The sequence below is a fragment of the Dipodomys merriami genome, unplaced genomic scaffold, assembly GCF_024711535.1.
Source record: "Dipodomys merriami isolate MVZ:Mamm:240054 unplaced genomic scaffold, mDipMer1.0.p SCAF_995, whole genome shotgun sequence".
Lineage (NCBI taxonomy): Eukaryota > Metazoa > Chordata > Mammalia > Rodentia > Heteromyidae > Dipodomys > Dipodomys merriami.
In genome coordinates, this window is record NW_027206618.1 from 169100 (window position 1) to 187966 (window position 18867).

The window sequence follows — 18867 nt, forward strand, 5'->3', positions numbered from 1 at the left end:
CTTCCACTGTTTGCCATTGCCCATGATGTTAATTGTGGGTGTGTCACATAGGACCTTGATTGTCTTGAGGTGCATATTTTTATACCCAATTACGAGTTTTTATCATAAAAGCTGTTAGGTTTTGTCAAGTGCTTTTTTCTGTATTGAGATGAGCAGATGCTGTATGTCTTCTATTCTGTCAATGTGTGTCGATGTAGAGAGCTGCATTGACTTTTCACAAGCATGCATACTTACTGATCATTTGACTTTTGATAGACAGATGTGTTTGCAAGAAGCCACTGGAATTTCCATTCTTCATAATGGCCCCAAATCAGTTTGTTGAGTGTTTAGCATTAACCCCAGGATTCTTTATAAATGTGCTTTATACAGGTTTGCACATTTATACAGGTTTGCACATTTTCCAGAGGAAAGGTCTAGTAAAATTAAGTGGTAAGAGAACTACACATCCTAAGAATGTGAAGTTCAAAATATTTTCTTACAGGTCTGAGACCAGGACTCAACATCAGTACCTGCTGCATTCACTCATTGGTTAGCAGTCTACCAACTGAGCCATGCCTCCAACTTCCTTTTTTTTTCAGATTTGATGAAGTTTAAGATATTAAGATGAGGGCTGGGAAGGTGGCTCAGTGGTAGAGCGCTTGCCTTGCATGCATGAGGCCCTGGGTTCAATTCCTCAGCACCACATAAGCAGAAAATAAAAAAGCTGTAAGTGGCGCTGTGGCTCAAGTGGTAGGGCTAGAGCGCTAGCCTTGAGCTGAAGAGCTGAGGGACAGCGCTCAGGCCCCACGACTGGACCCCCCCAAAAAAAAACCAAAAAAAAAGATATTAAGATGATTTAGCTGGGCATGATGGTGCATGCCTGCAATCCTAGCTACTTGAGAGGCAGGAAGTCAATATAGGCAAAAAGTTAGCCAGAATCCATATCAACAGATAAGTTGGTTGTAGTGGCAACATGCCTGTAAAACCATATGTACAAGGATCTGTAATACAGTGGGAGGATCGGGATCCATGGCCATCCCAGGTAAAATGCATGAGACTTTTTCTGAAAAACCACCTAAAACAGAAAGGACTTGGATCATGGCTCAAGTGGTAGAGCACCTCGCTAATAATTTTGAGACCTCTGGTTTAATCCCCTGTACTGTAAAACAAAACAAAACAAAACAAAAGTAAGGTAGTTTGATATATGTAAAACCTAGTTAGATTTAGATCCTAGAACTTGCTGTTTCTGGTGATTCAGTGAAATCACACACACTGAAGACAATTTGGAAGATTTCTAGAGTTACACTATTTTTTATGTAGCATTTTGCTTATAACTGTTTCTAGTTAAATGTAAACTTCAAAAGACTTTTTGTATTCTTTCGTGTGTGTGTGTGTGTGTGTGTGTGTGTGTGTGTGTGTGTGTGTGTGTGTGTGTGTGTGTGTGTGTGTGTGTGTGTGTGTGTGTGTGTGTGTGTGTGTGTGTGTGTGTGTGTGTGTGTGTTCTGGGCCTTGAACTCAGGGCCTGGAGATTTCCCTAAGCTTTTTCACTCAGGGCTAGCACTCTTACCACTTGAGCCACAGTTCCACTTCTGGCTTTTTTGGTGCTTAATTGGAGATAAGAGTCTCATGAACTTTTCTGCCCAGGCTGGCTTCGAAGTGTGGTCCTCAGGTCTCAGCCTTCTGTGTATATAGGATTACAGTAGTGATCCACCTGGCTGTTTTTTGTTTTTGTTTTTGTTTTTGTATTCTTGATTGTCACAATTCTGTTTGAGTGGAGATGTTGACAGATGTTTTTGATGAGAGTGTATGTCTCCAGAAAATGATAGAATTACTTAAACGCTAAGACTCCCTTCATCAAATGTGAGCTGCACGCAGAGCCTAGTGGTTGCATTAAGTAAGAGCACCTGTATTGTCCTACTCACAAGTCTGATGTGTGTGTGTTCTAACTTTACACATTGGCCATGCTCCCAAGTGTTGAAAATGAGAGTGCAGCTAAATGAGTCCAACTCCTGGATTTGAGCCCAATGCTGTCAGCCCAAGTCTTGGCACCGGGTCTGATAGCTCGCTGCTTTACACAAAGTCAGCATTAGACGATAAAATCTTCATTCTTGATAGCGAGCTGCTGGTGAAGGAACCATTTCTTTTAGCATTGCTTTTTGCTCCTCTGCTTTGTAGAGAGCCATGTGGCTTTCACATCTGCTGCTGCGTTTCTCATCCAAAGAGTTTATCAGGAAGAGATAGCGTCTAGTGGAAGATGAGATCCCCCTCTTGGTACAATAGGGCTGCGTTGCAGCAGAGATTGGTTATGCTGGGGAGATTATTCTGCAGGTGTGAACACTTGAATTTACAACACAGTAGTCCAATTGTCCACTGGAACCCTTTCCTCTTCAGCAAGTTGGACTTATTATTGTGGTTGTTTAACCTAGCTTTTTAGAGCACATGTGTAAGAATAGACTTAAACATTTTTAAACACTGTCTCTTTAAGGTCCAGTGACCAAATTGGCTGGGACCTATGAAGCCAGATTTATAGGGCTTTTACATGAAGATGACAATGTATGGGCCAGTTGTCTTTAGAACTGGCTCTCTTTCCTCAGTTGTTAAACTAAACAAGGAAGCTGTAAATATAAGTAGCATTTTCATTTGTTTCTTGTGGTGTGTGTTTATTGTTGACAGGAAAAAGTCCTTCGGTGGTGTGGAATGACCTGCCACATTATGGTTTTGTTTTAGAGGGGCGCCCTCTCTCTCTCTCTGTGTCTCGTTTTCTCTTTTAATCTAGGCACCTTGGGGTTTTCGTAAGATAGAGCCAGTTGTGTGGACTTGGCGTCGTGAACTACGTGTGTGTCCTTGGAGAAAACCTGTTTGCTTGATCTTTATGCCAAATTGCTAACTGCCTAGCAGTAAGGAGCTCTTGCTGGGGAGGCCTTTCGAGATTTAATTATGCTACTAGCTCTGTTAGAAGACGGAATTTTCTTTGACTTTGCCTCTTTCCATTTCTCGCCTCTGCTTAGGCTTTAGGGAGCTTTGTGCTTTTACTACTAGACTCCTACTACAAGTTGGTGACCCCTGTAGCTCCTTGTTCCAGGGGCTGACCCCTTCTGAGACTTTGTGTCTGAGGATTGTTTCATCGGAAATGCTTGAAAACGGTGGCTGTCTTTAGCAAAGTTATTTGGTAGACAATTACCTGAATGGGGGAACAAAAGAAAAGACAAAAAGAAAAAAGACACAAATGCAAAAGGGGAAGAGCTGCAGAGGGGAAAAATACAGGATATGGTAAACTGGTAAACAGGAATAGAAAGTAGGTGATAACAAAATAAAGCTGGTTGACTAGGTAATGATAGCTCAAAAATTGAGGAGCATGCTGGGTGCCAGTGGTTTATACCTATAATCCTAGTGATTCAGGAGGCTAAGATCTGAGGATCTCGGTTCAAAGCCAGCTTAGGCAGGAAAGTCCATGAAACTCTTCTTCCTGCCTTCCTGCCTTCCTGCCTTCCTGCCTGCCTGCCTACCTGCCTGCCTTCCTTGTCTTTCTGTCTTTCTGTCTTTCTGTTTTGTTGGTCATGGGGCTTGAACTGTGGGCCTGAGCACTGTCCCTAAGCTCTTCAGCTCAAGGCAAGCATTCTCCTACTTGAGCTACAGTGCCACTTCTGGTTTTCTGGTGGTTTATTGGAGATAAGAGTTTCACAGCCTTTCCTGTCTGGGCTGGCTTTGAACCTCAATCCTCAGATCTCAGCCTCCTGAGTAGCTAGTATTACAGGCGTTAGCCACCAGGGCATGGCTTTCCATGAGACTCTTATCTCCATTTAATCACAGAAAAAGTTGGAAGTGGCACTGTGGCTCAAGTGGTAGAGTACTGGCCTTGAGCAAAAAGTAGCTCAGGGACAGCGGCCAATCCCAGGACCAGCAAAATAAGTAAAATTGAGGAGCATGTGACCTCATGCCTTATGAGAGTCTACACTAGAGGATCTAAAATATGTGTTCCAAGCTTAAACTCTGTGATCTAATGGAGGTTTTTGTTTGCTTGTTTGTTTTGCCAGTCCTGGGGCTTGAACTCAGGGCCTGAGCACTGTCCCTGAGCTTTGTTTGCTCAAGGCTAGCACTGTACCACTTGAGCCACAGTACCACTCCTGGCCTTTTCTCTGTGTGTGGTACGAGGAATTGAACCTAGGGCTTCATGCATACTAGGCAAGCACTCTACCATTAAGCCACATTCCCAGCCCTAATGAAGGTTTTGAGAGCCAGGAATGCATCACCAGGTGAGGATGAGTTGGTAGTCATGGTGTGCAGACCTGTGTTTGCTGGCGGTTACCCTAGCTCTTAACTTCCACCCTGGCTGCCAGACTTCTTTCAGGAAGCTGCTGGGGATATTGTGTGCACACATACCTGGTATCCAGCACCCTCAGGAGGTCCTTGAACTTCTCCCATGTCTGCCCTGGCTGCCTTCTGGAAGCAAGGATTTCAGGGAAGGCAAGGCAGCTGTGGAAAGATCCAGGGTAGAGGAAATGACATAGGGCAGGTCTTGAAAATCACTGGACTAAGTGTAGGCACTTGGGAGCTCTCCTGGCTGTTCACTTTACTTTTGTATGTTTGTGGTTTCCCACAATTAAAAAATTAAAAAAGACAACACAGAAAGGAAGACAAAAGGCCTTTGAATAAGAAAGAACCTCCTCAAGGCAGCTGAGTTTAAGTGGAGTTTTAAAAAAGTTGTATTCATTCTTTATTTCCTTGACTACTTACATGGCTTCCTGTGAGCCCAGAGTCATGCCAGGCAGCAGTTAGGAGTGGCGCATCTAGATGAAACCTGGCTTCCCAGAGGGCCTGTGTCAGGTACAGAAGCCTCTCATCCAATAGGGATGTAAGATATAAGTGTAAGATGGTACTCAGGGCTGTGGAGGGGACCAGGGAAGATTTCACAGAGAAGGAAGCCTTTCAATAAGGGCAAAGAGGGAAGCGAACAAGCTGGCAGCCTGGCAGAGGCTCACCCACTGGAGCACTTCTGCCTGTGGTGTGTACAAGGCAATCAGGAAGTTCCGAGAGGCTGGCTATGGCAAGGTGCCTAACAGCCTCCCTCATATGACCACACCCTAATCCAATTCCTGGGCCCTGTGAGTACATGCACATCACAGTTAAAGGTACTGAGATGGTTATCCAGGTAGCCCAGTGCTATTAGTTACAAGAGAGGAACTGGAGAGAGAAGATTATGGCGAAGATGGAGGAAGGGGCTACAAGCTGAAGCGTGCATGGCTTCTGGAAGCTGGAAAGGATGATAAAGGAAACATATTAAACATATTTTCTGGAAGCCTCTGGACAGAATGCAGACTTGCCAACACCTAGATTTTTAGACTCTGGCTCCAGGATTATACAAGAGAAAATTTATGTTTTAAGCCACTGGGTTTGAGGTAGTTTGTTAGGACAGCCATGCTGAGCAGAAGAGTGAGAAAGGGCAGAAAGGCCAAATGTGGAACTCAGAAGTTCATTTTCAGGGACATTGGAAGCCTTTGGAGTGTTTGGAGCAGAGGAAGACAAAGGCTGGCTTTCATTTTAAGAAGGGTCACCTTGGCTGCTGTGTGGGAATGTGCAGGGACAAGGATGGCAGCAGGGAGAGGGGATGGGAGACTTTGAAAACACAGTGGCTAGGGCTGGGAAGGTGGCTCAGTGGTAGAGCGCTTGCCTAGCATGCCTGAGGCCCTGGGTTCAATTCCTCAGCACCACATAAGCAAAAAGAAAAAAGCCAGAAGTGGCGCTGTGGCTCAAGTGGTAGAGTGTTAGCCTTGAGCTGAAGAGCTGAGGGACAGCGCCCAGGCCCAGAGTTCAGGCCCCACGACCAGACCCCCCCCAAAAAAAAACAAAAAAAAACACAGTGGCTGATCACGGCTGGCCCAGTAGAATTGAGAGTTGGGACTGCTGCCAGGCTGTGTGTGGAAAGAGAAAGAAAAGAGCCAACCAGGTCTCCAGGACATGTGGCCCGGGCAACTAGAAGGTTGCGGTTGTCATTTACTGATGGAGAACACCATGTAAGTTTGAAAGGAATGAGCAAGTTTGAAAGGAATACTAGTAGTTGTATGTGAGGTGGTCAGCACATGGATGGTGTTTGAGAACAAAGTGTACAAGAAGGGGCAGTGATCAGAGGTGTCACACATGGCTGTTGGTCATGCAGAGCATGACTGAGAAAGGAATGGTGGGGTTGGCCATGTGGAGGTCATTGGTGACCTCAGCGGGAATCAGTGGTGTAGTTGGGGGCCACCAGCTACTGAGTTCAGGACATACAGGACGCACTCATGATGCAGCTTTGCCTGTGGTCTGTCTTTAGCAAGTAGGCTTGTGTTTGAATGCACAAGCAGAACCTCATGTTTTTCCCATTGTGATTTTCACTACTAACCCTAATCCAGGCAGAGCTAATAAAGCTGAGCTGTGAGCCAAGAGTGCTTTTTTTTTTTTTTTTTTTTTTAATGTGGCAATTCACAGTGGTGCTATAAAGCAAAATGCTGGAGACACTTTTATTAGCAAATTCTTGCAGCTGAGGCTCACTTGGTAGGACTTTTCTTTTACTGAGCAGGCCATTCCAGTTCTGGTGTATTAAAATCCATTAGACCTTTGGAAAATTTAGGCTTATAACTTTTTAGCGCTAATTCAAGTCAGCAAATCAAAACAATTAGAAAAATTTGCTTGTGAAAGTTCCTTGGTTTGTTTTTTTTTTTTGGATCCGGTCGTGGGGCCTGAACTCTGGGCCTGGGCGCTGTCCCTCAGTTCTTCAGCTCAGCTCTACCACTTGAGCCACAGCGCCACTTCCAGCTTTTTTTTTCTTTTTGCTTATGCGGTGCTGAGGAATCGAACCCAGAGCCTCATACATACAAGACAAGCACTCTATCACTGAGCCACCTTCCCAGCCCCTTCTTCAGAATTCTTAAAGGCTGTCTCTTTTTTTTTTTTTTTTTTAAGGCTGTCACTTTTCTAAAAGGAAAGTATTTCCCTTTTTAATGTGCTAAAGGAATTGTTGGGCTGTGTGTGTGTGTGTGTGTGTGTGTGTGTGTGTGTGTGTGTGTGTGTGTGTGTGTGTGTGTGTGTGTGTGTGTGTGTGTGTGTGTGTGTGTGTGTGTGTGTGTGTGTGTGTGTGCGCGCGCGCGCGCACATGCACATATACTGATTTGGGACTTAAAATCAGGATCTGGATGTTACTCCTGAGCTCTTATACTCAAAGCTGTTGCTCTACCACTTGAGCCACAACTCCACTTCCAGCTCTTTGGTGGTTAGTTGGAGAAAAGAGTCTCATGGACTTTCCTGGCCAGGCTGGCTTTGAACTGCGATCCTCAGGTCTCAGCCTCCTGAATAGTTTAGATTATAGGCGAGTCACTGAATCCCAGTTGAGCATTTCTTTTTTTATTTTATTTATTTATTTATTTATTTATTTTTATTGTGAACATCCAGTTGAGCATTTCTGTTTTAATACCTAGTTGTAGGGACAAACTTGGTCCCTTTTTGAAAGTAATTCTCACCTTTGCCTTTATAAATCCTCAGATTTTTTTTTTTGGCTTATTATCTAGGACTTAAACTTTATTCTAAGCATTGGTTTTTTGCAGAACAAACACCGAGACTTGGATGACATGGGCAGTACACCAGAACATCACCTGTTTACTGTTTTCCATCCCTCTGGACAAACTTCTGGTTGTGTTAGTAAAGAGTCCTGAATTTTCCTTGGAGCTCATATACAATCTGCTTGTGGCTTCGAAAGTGTAGCTAGTTGAGGCTTCCTGAAAGCCTCTCTTAATTTTCTCTATTTTCCAAGTGGCTACAGATTGATTGTTCCTGTGGCTCATGCAGAAAGTTTTTGTGTCTGGGATCCTCTAGTTTGTAATCACTGGGCACTGATTTGGAGGCTCTTAAGATGCTGCTGATTCAGAGGCTCCTTCTCGGGGGGAACAAGCAGCCTACATTGCAGCTCATTTTTGTAGTACAGAATTTAAGCAGTCCCTTTCTGGCTCCTGTCTTGTGTTCCAACCTGATGTAACAACAGCAGGAGCAAACTTTTTGCCTCTAGTTTCTCCATGTGTGATAGCAGCCTCAGGCTGTTGCGTCCCTGGTCCTTTTGAATGCTCAGGGGTGGCAGGTGGAGGTGCACATGGGTGAGAATTGCTGGCCCTAGTGCCCAACCCAAGTCTTAACTGATGGAAGCAGAAGAGGTCAGGAATCAAGCAAGGCTGGAAAATACACTTTCTTCTACTCTTGTCTTGGAGGTCAGTAGCACATGTCAATTTATCACAAGCTATGAGAAGTCCTTCAGCAAAGAACCTTGCCTTGATTTCACTTAGAAGGATGTTTTCTAAACTCATTTGACCATGGAGTCACTGGTCTAAGTTTTAGGGAGTGCTAGTCTATGTCATGAACTGACTGTGTTTACATGATCTCTCTTCTATGCTGAGTCTTGTTTGGTAGTTACATTTCAGGACTTGATAAATTTGCTGAAAAAGCTCATGTATCCCAGGGTTCAGGATTCAGCTGCCCTGTTTGGTTGGTACTTTTTGCTTTGGAGAACCCGTGTTTCTGTGTTATTCCTTCTCTTACACCTCACTTAATCCTGAGTTCCAAGGGTCTGCTAGGGCTGTTTGAATTTTGGCTGCTCCATCACATTCAGTGTTGCTGTATCCCTCTCTGTGCTTTGTGATTGCCTAATGCGCAGATCACTCTGGCACAGACAGATGGACAGACACCACTGGGGTGTCATGGGTGGGCTCAGCTGTGGACCAAACATGCCAAGAATAAAACCACGGTGTTCTGTGTAGTCAAAACTGGGCTCCTGAGTTATTGAGTCATTATCCCATTGTTTATTGCCTGACCACTTGTGATTAGATGAGGGTTTGTTCTCATGCCCTCATGGCTAAGATTGAGGAGTGAGGGAAGACAGTGCGGTTAGTGGATTTGTAACTGATGCTGTGGCCATGCCCAGGGTGGGCTGCTTAATGGACCCATATCAGCCATGGGGCCCTCCAGTGGTTTCCCACAGCAGTCTGCGCTCAGCCTCAGCCCCATCACAGTTTTTTTTTCTCTTGTTTTTTTAAATAATTCAGACTGTAATTTGCCAGTGACCCTTGTATGGGGAAAGCAGCTGGTGATTGGGGGACAGGAGTTGGGATTTAGAGATCATCTGGAGAGCCAGGCTGTGAGATGGCTAAGATGGAGTTAAAGAAGTTTAGAAACTAGAAACAGGTATAAAACAAAGTACCATGGAAATAAGTTGGGACTTAGAAAAAAAAGTTCCAGCTCATATTTTAAAAGACCTGAAGAACAATGAATGCCCGTGCCAGAGGGCGCACGTGACAGAGCGGCACGCAGCCTGACCACCTGTGATTACCAGCACCAGTGCCTAACATCCACTGTCCTCTTCTCTCCCTTTAGCCAGACTCTGGGAGCCATAGTGGCCCGCTAGTTGAATGGTCATGGTGACTGTCCAACATGTGAAGCAGCATATGTGTCTGGGGTGGCCATGCAGCTCAGTGGCAGATACTTCACTCATTTGTATGTCCCTGCTTGGCACCAGCCACCCCCCTCACACTTCCCCCCACTCCCCGCCTTATGTCTCATAAGATCTCCTTCTGCTCATGGCTCTTGACAGTTCACATGTGGGTCTTGGAGATCAGTTGTGACCCTCTCATTTGAAGAGGGACCCTGCAGATGCACAGGTATTAGGGTGCATTCAGATTGACCAGCAGCTAAAGGAAGTGGATAATTGCATAGGACTCACAGTGACCTAATGACATGGGCCGTGATGGCTGTCTTCAAGGGCAAGTACAGATAATTCCTCTTGAGAAGGAAACGGTCAGGGCCTGGGTGGAAGCGGCGTGGAGCACTTTGAGAGGAAGTGCATTTTTGCTGATTTGGGAGTTTAGTGCTGCTGAAAGTATTCTGGGTTTGTGAGACCTGCTCTGGGTGGGGTTGTTGTAATGAGGGCATGCGCCTCATGGATCTCTGAAGGCCCTCTAAATTCTGCGCTGCCAAGCCACTGAAGTCACATCAGTTTAGAAACTTGACAGAAGCCTTGCCACTTGTATGCCATCTGGTGTCACTTCTGATGCCATGGGTCCAATGGAAAGTGTCGGTGTCCACTAGGCAGTGGAAGGAAGGAAGGAAGTGATAGGGGGCAACGTGGCTCAGTTGGTGTGCCTGTCACATGGGGGGCTTACATGCCTATCCATGTAGCAGAGTGTAATTAAGGAGGCCAGCTGAGCGCGCAGGGTCAGCATTGCCTTCCCATGCTCTCATTGAGTAAGATAGTGGTTATTTCTGGCAGAGTTTGCTTAGGATGGAAAATCAAATTTTGAGACCCAGGCTAAGTTCTTAGATTGCAGTTGACTTTGCTTTGCAAGTTTCAGCTTCTTTCGGTGTGTCTTTTGTCCTTTTTCCACTTTGTCCCTTCATTTCTGCCCTCTCTGTGGATTTTTGGGGAGTGCTTTTCAAGAGGCTGTTAGGCTGTTGGCTTTCACAGCTACTGTAGTGAGGAGGCTGTCGGTTTTGGAGGGTGCCATGGAGCTGTTGGAGAGGGGATAAGTACAAGTTAAAACCACTCTGGTCACCATTGGTGATTCTACCACTTTCCTTGAATCCATGCTCATTACATTACTTAGCCTGCTTCAGGTCTTCGTCACTGATTGCCAGAGAAGTCATTTGGCAGTCTTTGTTGCTCTTATGGAGGAACGGGTTTTCAAAGATCTTTGTTCTGCTACCCCAGCTTTTGTTCCCTGTCAGTACTTCATCAGCTGGACCGGCCACTCTTGAGCAATGGAGAATGTGCCATATATCTGCAGTGCATACTTTCTCCCTCTGACACGCTCTCTTCTTACCTCTGACTCGGGGTGTGCAAATGGACTGCAGGGTGTGTAAAGAGCACAGGTTTCCATAAACCTGTGGTCTCTGCTCTCAGTTCATCAGGACTTCCAGCTTTAGGATGATGGCCACAAACATGGAGCCCTTTCTCATCTTGCCTTACCCTCATCTTGCCACAGACCAGAAAGGTTGGCTGCCCACCTGGCTAGTGGAGTTCATCTGTAGCTAGCAGTCTCACCAACTTTGTACATCATCCTCTGATGATGTTCTCCTGTTAGGGTTGGAAAACATGCTAATAGTTAAAACAGCCATTTCCTCTGGATATTACTGGGGCTTCAGCTTTGGATGAGATGTAACCTTAATTTCTCATTATCACATCTTATAGTCCTGGTTAACAGCTTGAGTGTTGTGTTAATTTTTTGTCGTTGTTGTGGGACTTGAACTCTGGACCTGTGTGCTGTCCCTCAGCTCTTCAACTCAAGGCTAGTGCCCTACCACTTGAGCCACAGTGCTCCTTCTGGTTTTCTGGTGGTTAATTGGAGATAAGAGTCTCACAGACTTTCTTGCCTGGGCTGGCTTTGAACTGCAATCCTCAGATCTTATCCTCCTGAGTAGCTATGATTATAGGTGTGAGCCACTGATGCCCATCTTTATGTTAATTTTTTTAAATCTAACTTCTTACATATAACAAAAATTCAGACTTTCATAGGACCAGAAATCTAACTCAGTGGGTACTTATTTCCTTCAGTGGCCATCCATCTCTAGTTCTCTAAGTTGGAGGTACAAGTGCTATTGGCAACAGAGACTCTTCTGAAAAGCTGTGTTATATAGCTCTCACATTAAATACCAGTTACTTTCTGCATTTTATGGATTTGTGTATTTTCCTCTCTCATTTGTTAGAAAAGCAGTCTTAAAATGTGATATTACATGGTGGTACAACAATTGTGAAATCTTGAAAGATAAAACTGGAAACATTTGCTTGTATTTTTTTCTGCCTTGGAGTGTTTCACTAATGAGACATTTATACTGCCATAAACCAGGGCGGAAATATAGGTGTTGATTGATTTTTGGATGGCAAGGGGCTTCTCTAATTGCAGAATTTGACATTTGTGTCGTTTTAGGTGAGCAAGACGTGGAAGGTGATTGCTGAGGACGAGGTGCTGTGGTACAGGCTGTGCCAGCGGGAAGGGCACCTTCTAGAGAGTAGCATCTCTGATTATTCATGCTGGAAGCTCATCTTCCAAGAGTGCCGTGCCAGGGAGCACATGCTAAGAACCAACTGGAAGGTAGGTAGTGGTCGCTACCCTTCTCTGGGGAAGATGGACTATAAGGACACCCCAGGCCAAAGGCCAGGCCTTTCATTACAGCCTGCGCCTGACTGCAGAGCAGCCCTTTGCATTTCCTCACCTGCATACACACTGCCTGTGCACGCACCACCTGCGCACGCACTGGGAGCTGTACACCCTCTTGCAGGAGGGAGACACCGTGTGGCTCTGCATGCTGGCTGCTCTTCCCTCGCCTAACCCGTTGGCTTGCTGCCCTAACATTTATCACTTCAAGCCTCCCCGAAGCATTAGCTCACAGTGAAGCTTTGCAGAGCCCTGTTTCTGTAGGGGATAACTGTCAGGAAGCAAGCTTTATGGGGCGCGGCATGATGGCAGTGAGCTCAGAGAATGGAGGAGTGGCCCTTCCTGTGAAGAGCCTCTAAGATCATCACTGAGGGTGACATAGTGCCGGTGTGCATGTCTGTCTCTGGCCACCTCGTGATGGTAGGCTTGAGTCCAGTCACACCCTGTGAACAATGTTTTTCTTGTTCAGTGTAGCTCAGTCCCTTTATTAGTGACATTGGGCCAACTTATTCTTTCTGCAAGGTCTGTCCTGTGCTTTGCAGGATGTTGGATGGCATGCCCGGGTCTGGATACCGGGAGTCTCTTAAGTCCCCCAGTATGACAGATCAGAAGGTCTCCAGACACTGACAGATGTTCCTTGGCAGGGGGTGAGGTGTTTGCAGAACTGCCCCAGTTATCTAAGGAGAATTTGTTAGGGTGAAGACCCACCCAAACCCTGCTGGCCCAGATGTGTGTGCATCCACAGAAGGTGGTAGGCCCACTGAGGGGCCGTGTGCCTGCTTAGGTCTTGTGGCCAACACAGGTGAGAGGCAAGCCGAAGGGCTGGCAGCTGCTCAGATAACCTGGAGGCCAAATTAAAGCTTGAGAATTGAGGTAGCTTGGGCCTTTCTGTCCAGAGAAGAGGGGTTACTGCGATTTATGAGCATATCCCCTGGCTTGAATTCAGACATGTCAAGAAAATGACAGCCAGGTGCTTTTCTTCCTCTTTGGTGGAGAGAAAGCCAGGAGGAAAGGCAGCATGTCCTCAACCTGGTTCACAGACTCAGCTCAGCGCATTGGGCAGTTCTTAGCAGGAGCTTGGCAAGTTCTCTGCAGCCGCATTGAATGCCTGTTGTGTCTCTAACAAGCACAGCACCTCCATATGTGCTCAGTAAATGGCTGACCACGAGTGCACTGCTTAGAAGTGCAGGCAGTCTGCTTCCTGACACTGAACTATGCCTGCGTGGGTGGCTTTTAGATGGTATCTCTGATGAAACATAATACTGAGTTGCTTATGAAACTTGAAAGTTAGCATTAGGGCGGGTTGCTTAGCCTCGCTCAGCATGCCTCCATTTTCTCACCTCTGGAGTCAAGTAACAGTAGCACTGCACTCAGCCCTGTCATGGGTGACCACCCAATTCCCCTCTTGCAGAGCCTGGCCCACAACTGCTTCCCAGGCACCATTGGCTCCTGAAACTCATAAGCCTTGGCACACAGAGCAGTAGATATGTCCTATTTAAGGTCAGCGTTGGAATGGGGTGGACAAGCAGTTTGGTTTGATACTTCTCCAAGTTCTTAGGTCCCTGCACGTAGGGGATGGACCTGCAGTTTAGAATCAGCCTAGAAATGTGTGAGCATGGGCTGCAGTGTTTCTCTTGCCGGCATTCTCAAACCTCTCTGTGCTGGTGAGGTGAGGGATTGGAACCCGAGAGGGAAAGCATTCATGTTCTACTAGAAGCAGGCAGATTTTCATCTCAAGACCTCTCTTCTTTCAGTGCCTTTCCCTTAAAAGAGCTCTCTGTTCTTGTAACTGTGGCAGTGGCCCTCACACATCTGACTCCCAGATCTTCCCTCCTCCCCAGAGTCCCCTAGGTAGATGGCTCCTCCTGGATGGAGGCAGCTTTCCTCTGCACTATAGACTTGACCTGGAATTAAGTTAGGACTGTTATACAAATAATCTTGCCCAGTTTGAGCAGCTTAGCTGCTTCATAAGTGTTGATTTTAATGGAATGAGTGTCATTATGTCTATGCTAATAAAGTAATACCATAAGTAGCTACTGCTACTGAACAGTCACCCTGTGCCAAGAACTGTGTGTAGAGCTAGTGTACACAGTTTCTAACCCTCGTGCCAGGCGCTGGTGTACCCTGTCTCTAACCCTTGAGCTGGGTGCTGGTATACACAGTCTCTAACCCTTGTGGTAGGGGAGGGGGCCTGGTGCACATGGTCTCTAACCCTCATGTGTGGGGGGAGGGGGAGCTGGTGCACACAATCTGTAACCCTGTGTGGAGCGGGGAGGGAGGGGTGCTGATGCATACAGTCTCTAACCCTTGAACCTTTGCTGGTGCACATGGCCTCTAACCCTGGGGCTAGGGGGTGGGGGGCAAGAGGAGGGCACAAGGTCTCTTGCATATGGTTTCTAACCCTGATGCTGGGAGGGTACAGGGGCTGGTGCACATGGTCTCTAACCCTTGAGGGGGGCACTGGTGCCCAAGTCTAACCCTCGAGCACATGGTCTCTAACCCTGGGGGGCAGGGGCTGATGCACACGATTTCTAACCCCCAAGCTAGACTGACCTTTCAGATCATGGCTATTCTGGAATACCTCTATTCATGCCTGCCTTTACTGTCTCACTCTTCCCAGCCTCCCACGTGCAAGTGCTTTACATCCTTTTATTTTTATTTTAAAAATAATTAGAAGGGTTGGGAAGGTGGCTCAGAGGTAGAGTTTATGCATGAGGCCCTGGGTTCGATTCCTCAGCACCATATACGCAGAAAAAGCTGGAAGTAGTGCTGTGGCTTAAGTGGTAGAGAGCTAGCGTTGAGCTGAAGAGCTGGGGACAGCGCTCAGGCCCCACGACCGACCAAAAAAAAGAAAAGAAAAAAAGAAAAGACAGAAATAATTGGTATCGTCTTCTGAACTAGAAATAATCATGGTAAAACAATTCAAAGTCACCAAAGGTACAGAGGTGCAGAGTAGAAAACAAAACCCCCTCTTTTTCCTAGCTACCTAGCTCTCCTCCTCACAGCATCTAAGTTTTCCTGAACAATCCTTTCTAGGATCAATCTTGTACTCAAAAGTGTTTCCTTTTCCCTTCATCTGTTCTAATCTCTTACCTGTTTTTTCATTTTAGTTATTAAAATAAATTGGCAGTACTGGGGTTTGAATTCAGGACGTGTGTGTGCCAGGCAAATGTTCTACCACTTGCACCACAACCCCATTCAAGGTTTTTGTTTTATTTTGAGTTCTTTTGTGAGTTAATAGATAAAATATGACTAAATCCTCTCTTTTCTCTGAACTGACTTTATTTAAAAATAATATTTTTATTATCTTTTTATTGTTATTTTTGTTAGTTGTGGGGCTTCAACTCAGGGTCTGAACACTGTCCCTGAGTTTTTTTGCTCAAGACTAACACTCTACCACTTTGAGCCACTTCCAGTTTTCTGGGGTAATTGGAAGTAAGAGTCTCACAGATTTTTACTGTCCAGATTGTCTTCGAACTATGATCCTGAGATCTCAGCCTCTTGGGTGGCTAGGATTACACGTATGAGACACTGGCACCCAGATTGTTTTTATTATCTTTGGGCAGTTATATGAACTGAACTTTTTAATATGATTTAGGGGCTTCTTCAGTTACTCACAACTGCCCATGGATTTCCAGCCTCCTGAGGATCGCAGCCTTTCCTCATTGTCAGTGGTCTTCAGGGCAGGGTGTGTCCACATACATGCACTCAGTTTGGTGTCTTTCATGTATATGGGGGCCTGGACATGCTTCATGTGTTAATTGTCATTTTTATCCTTTTGACTGCCCAGATTCCTTGAATATAGTACGTGCCATAGAAAACACTATGGGAAATCAGAGAATACAAAGTACTTTTGTCTTCCAGCTATCCCAAGAACAGTATGAACACCATCTCTTTTTCCTTACACAGAATAGTGTAAATGCAACCCCCTTTCCTTACACAGAATAGTGTAAATGCCACCCCCTTTCCTTACACAGAATAGTGTAAATGCCACCCCCTTTCCTTACACAGAATAGTGTTAACACTATCCCATTTTCCTTATACAAATGTATATGACATCCCTCTTTTTCTTGCACAGAATAGTATAAACGCCATCCCCCTTTCCTTACACAGAATAGTGTAAATGTCATCCCCCTTTTCCTTACACAGAATAGTGTAAACACTATCCCCCTTTCCTTACACAGAATAGTGTAAATGCCTTCCCCCTTTCCTTACACAGAATAGTGTAAATGTCATCCCCTTTCCTTACACAGAATAGTGTAAATGTCATCCCCTTTTCCTTACACAGAATAGTGTAAACGCCATCCCCCTTTTCCTTACACAGAATCGCAAAGGTGCTGTGAGTGAGCTGGAGCATATTCCTGATGCAGTTTTATGTGATGTGCATTCTCATGATGGCGTTGTCATTGCTGGGTAAGCAAAACCATTTCACTTGTCTGCCCTCTGAGCACCAGTGACCTTGTCCTCCCTTCAGAGTGGGCCCCTTCCTCAGTCTCGGCCTGTGTTTAAGGTGGCGAGCGTGGTGAGTGGTGTGGACCCGCGTGGAGGCCTGTGGTCCTTCTCCCAGTCACTCGCATGGCAGGTCACATTAGAGTTTCATTAAGGCAAACACTTTGTATTTTATAAAGACATAAAGTCAAGCCAAGCAAGAACAACAAGTGTTGGCACACAACTGGTCTGCTCTTATCCTCTTGTTCTAAAGCCTTTATTATGTGGGGCTGTGGCCACACATAATCTTCCTTCCCTCTGCAGGCTACGTGCTATCTAACTCAGTCAGAGCTAGACTTCTCATGTGTCTCCATTGCCATGACATTTAATTTTAGCTTCTATAGATTTGGCTTCTGATCTAAAGCCACTGCCACGAGCTCTTTATGCTTTGGTTCAGAAGTACATTCATGTATTTCTATAGTATATGACAAGAAGGTCAGCTAGCTTTCTGGGTTGGGAAGATATCTTGAACTATAGTTTCAAATTGTGAACTTTAAGTTGTGTACTATAGAGTCTCAAATGTGTGCTAGGAAGTGGAAGCCAGAACCATTCAGCTTTGAGTCTGGATTAGCTCTAGAATGAATGAGCTCCTTTAGGAAGGCTCCTACCTGCTGCAGACCCAGAACACACACACACACACACACACACACACACGCACGCACGCGCACACACACGCACACACACACGCATACACGCGCGCGCGCGCGCACACACACACACACCCATCCATCTCCACTCCTGCAATGAGTTTCCTCAAGAAGCATTCCTTATAGAGCCCCTTTTGAACTGAAATTCCAAATAGATTGTTTCCCCTCCCTTCCCTTCCCCTTCCCTCCCTCCCCTCCCCTCCCTTTTTGTGCTTGTTCTGGGGCTTAAACTCGGGCCTGGGTATTGTTCCTGAGCTTTTTTGCACAAGGATAGTGAGTGCTCTGCCACATAAGCCACAGCTCCACTTCCAGCTTTTTGGTAGTATTACAGATAAGAGAATTTCTTGCCCTGGCTGGCTTTGAGCCATGATCCTCAGATCTCAACCTCCTGAGTAGTTGGGATTATAGGCATGAGCCACTAGTGTCCAGCCCAAGCTTGTCTTTTTAATGAGGTATACCCAGGGAGGGACACTTTTCTTTAGCTGTGTTGACTGGCTGTAATAGGAAGGTGACTGCGGAGAGCTGTAGAAGTATTTTTGGAAAGATGAGTTGTTGGCAATCCATTCAGCAGGTTTTCATTGTGGCTTCAAGTTTCTACTTTCATTGTTGTCTCATGGACTCAGAGCTCCTATAGATGGGCAAGGTGTGTCCACCAGCACCATTCACCAGCACATAGCAGAAGGTGTTTATGTTCTTCTTGTTTGAAAAGATCTGCCTAGGGTGCAAGAAGATGCTGATCTTGGACTCAAAGAGTCCTAAAAGATTGGAAATAAAGGAGACACTTTTATCCCAAAAGCCAATTAGGAGTTTCTTATCGGGATACGGAGCTCATGATGGAAAGGAGAGGCAGGCTGGCCGGCGGCTCTCAGGCCAGCTGCCAGCCCTTCTCTCTGGTCTCCCTTTCCCTGGGGGTCTGTTCAGCACTGCGGATTAGGCCGCACAAAGCCCAGCAATGCCAGCGTTCTGGAGATCGATTGGGTGAAACTTGAGCTGTGGGTCAGAGAGGCTCCTCACAGCTCCTTTTCTAAGAGAACCTCATAGTGATGGCTTAGCAAGAGATCCTTCAATCTTGCTTGTATGTAGAGCATCTTGTGTTTATCATTAAAATTTTATCTGGCGGTTACGATGCTTGTTTTCTGGGTCAGCTCTTGACTCCCTTTTCATTTGAGACAGCGTGTTTGTGGTTACCTCATTCCCAATCAATGTTGTATTCTCCAGGCTTTCTACAGTTATGCATCTCCAAGGAGCTTCTTAAAGAGACAGAGCCGCCTCACCTTGCTTTCTCTTGTCCTAATTCTCATCCCTTCCTTTTTCCTTTCTTTTTACTTGGTGAAATCTGCTCAGAGGCTTAGTTTCATGTAACTATAAACCGATTTTACATTTAAATGTAATTTTACTATTAAATGTACTTCCTATTAATTGGTAGAGAGCAGAGTTGCAAAATACCTAGCTTTGTCCCCTTTCAGTTGTCTGTGCAGGTGTTGTTGGTTTAGAGTCAAGCAGCAAAGGCCCAGGTTTGACCACTGCAGTGAGATTCATGATTGACCCCTCTTGGTTCTTCCTCACTTTGCTTTCCACACAAAACCAGAGAA

General features: G+C 45.7%; 1 protein-coding gene across 3 annotated transcripts in view; it reads left to right on the forward strand.

The window, feature by feature from the left end:
* Positions 1-18867, forward strand: part of LOC138822176 (F-box/WD repeat-containing protein 8-like) — an 86350-nt gene that overhangs the window by 16560 nt on the left and 50923 nt on the right. For all 3 annotated transcript variants that reach the window (XM_070014738.1, XM_070014736.1, XM_070014737.1), the window contains exons 3-4: positions 11913-12077; positions 16465-16553. In XM_070014738.1, the coding sequence (XP_069870839.1) occupies positions 11913-12077; positions 16465-16553 (254 nt within the window). The remainder of the gene's footprint in view (positions 1-11912; positions 12078-16464; positions 16554-18867) is intronic.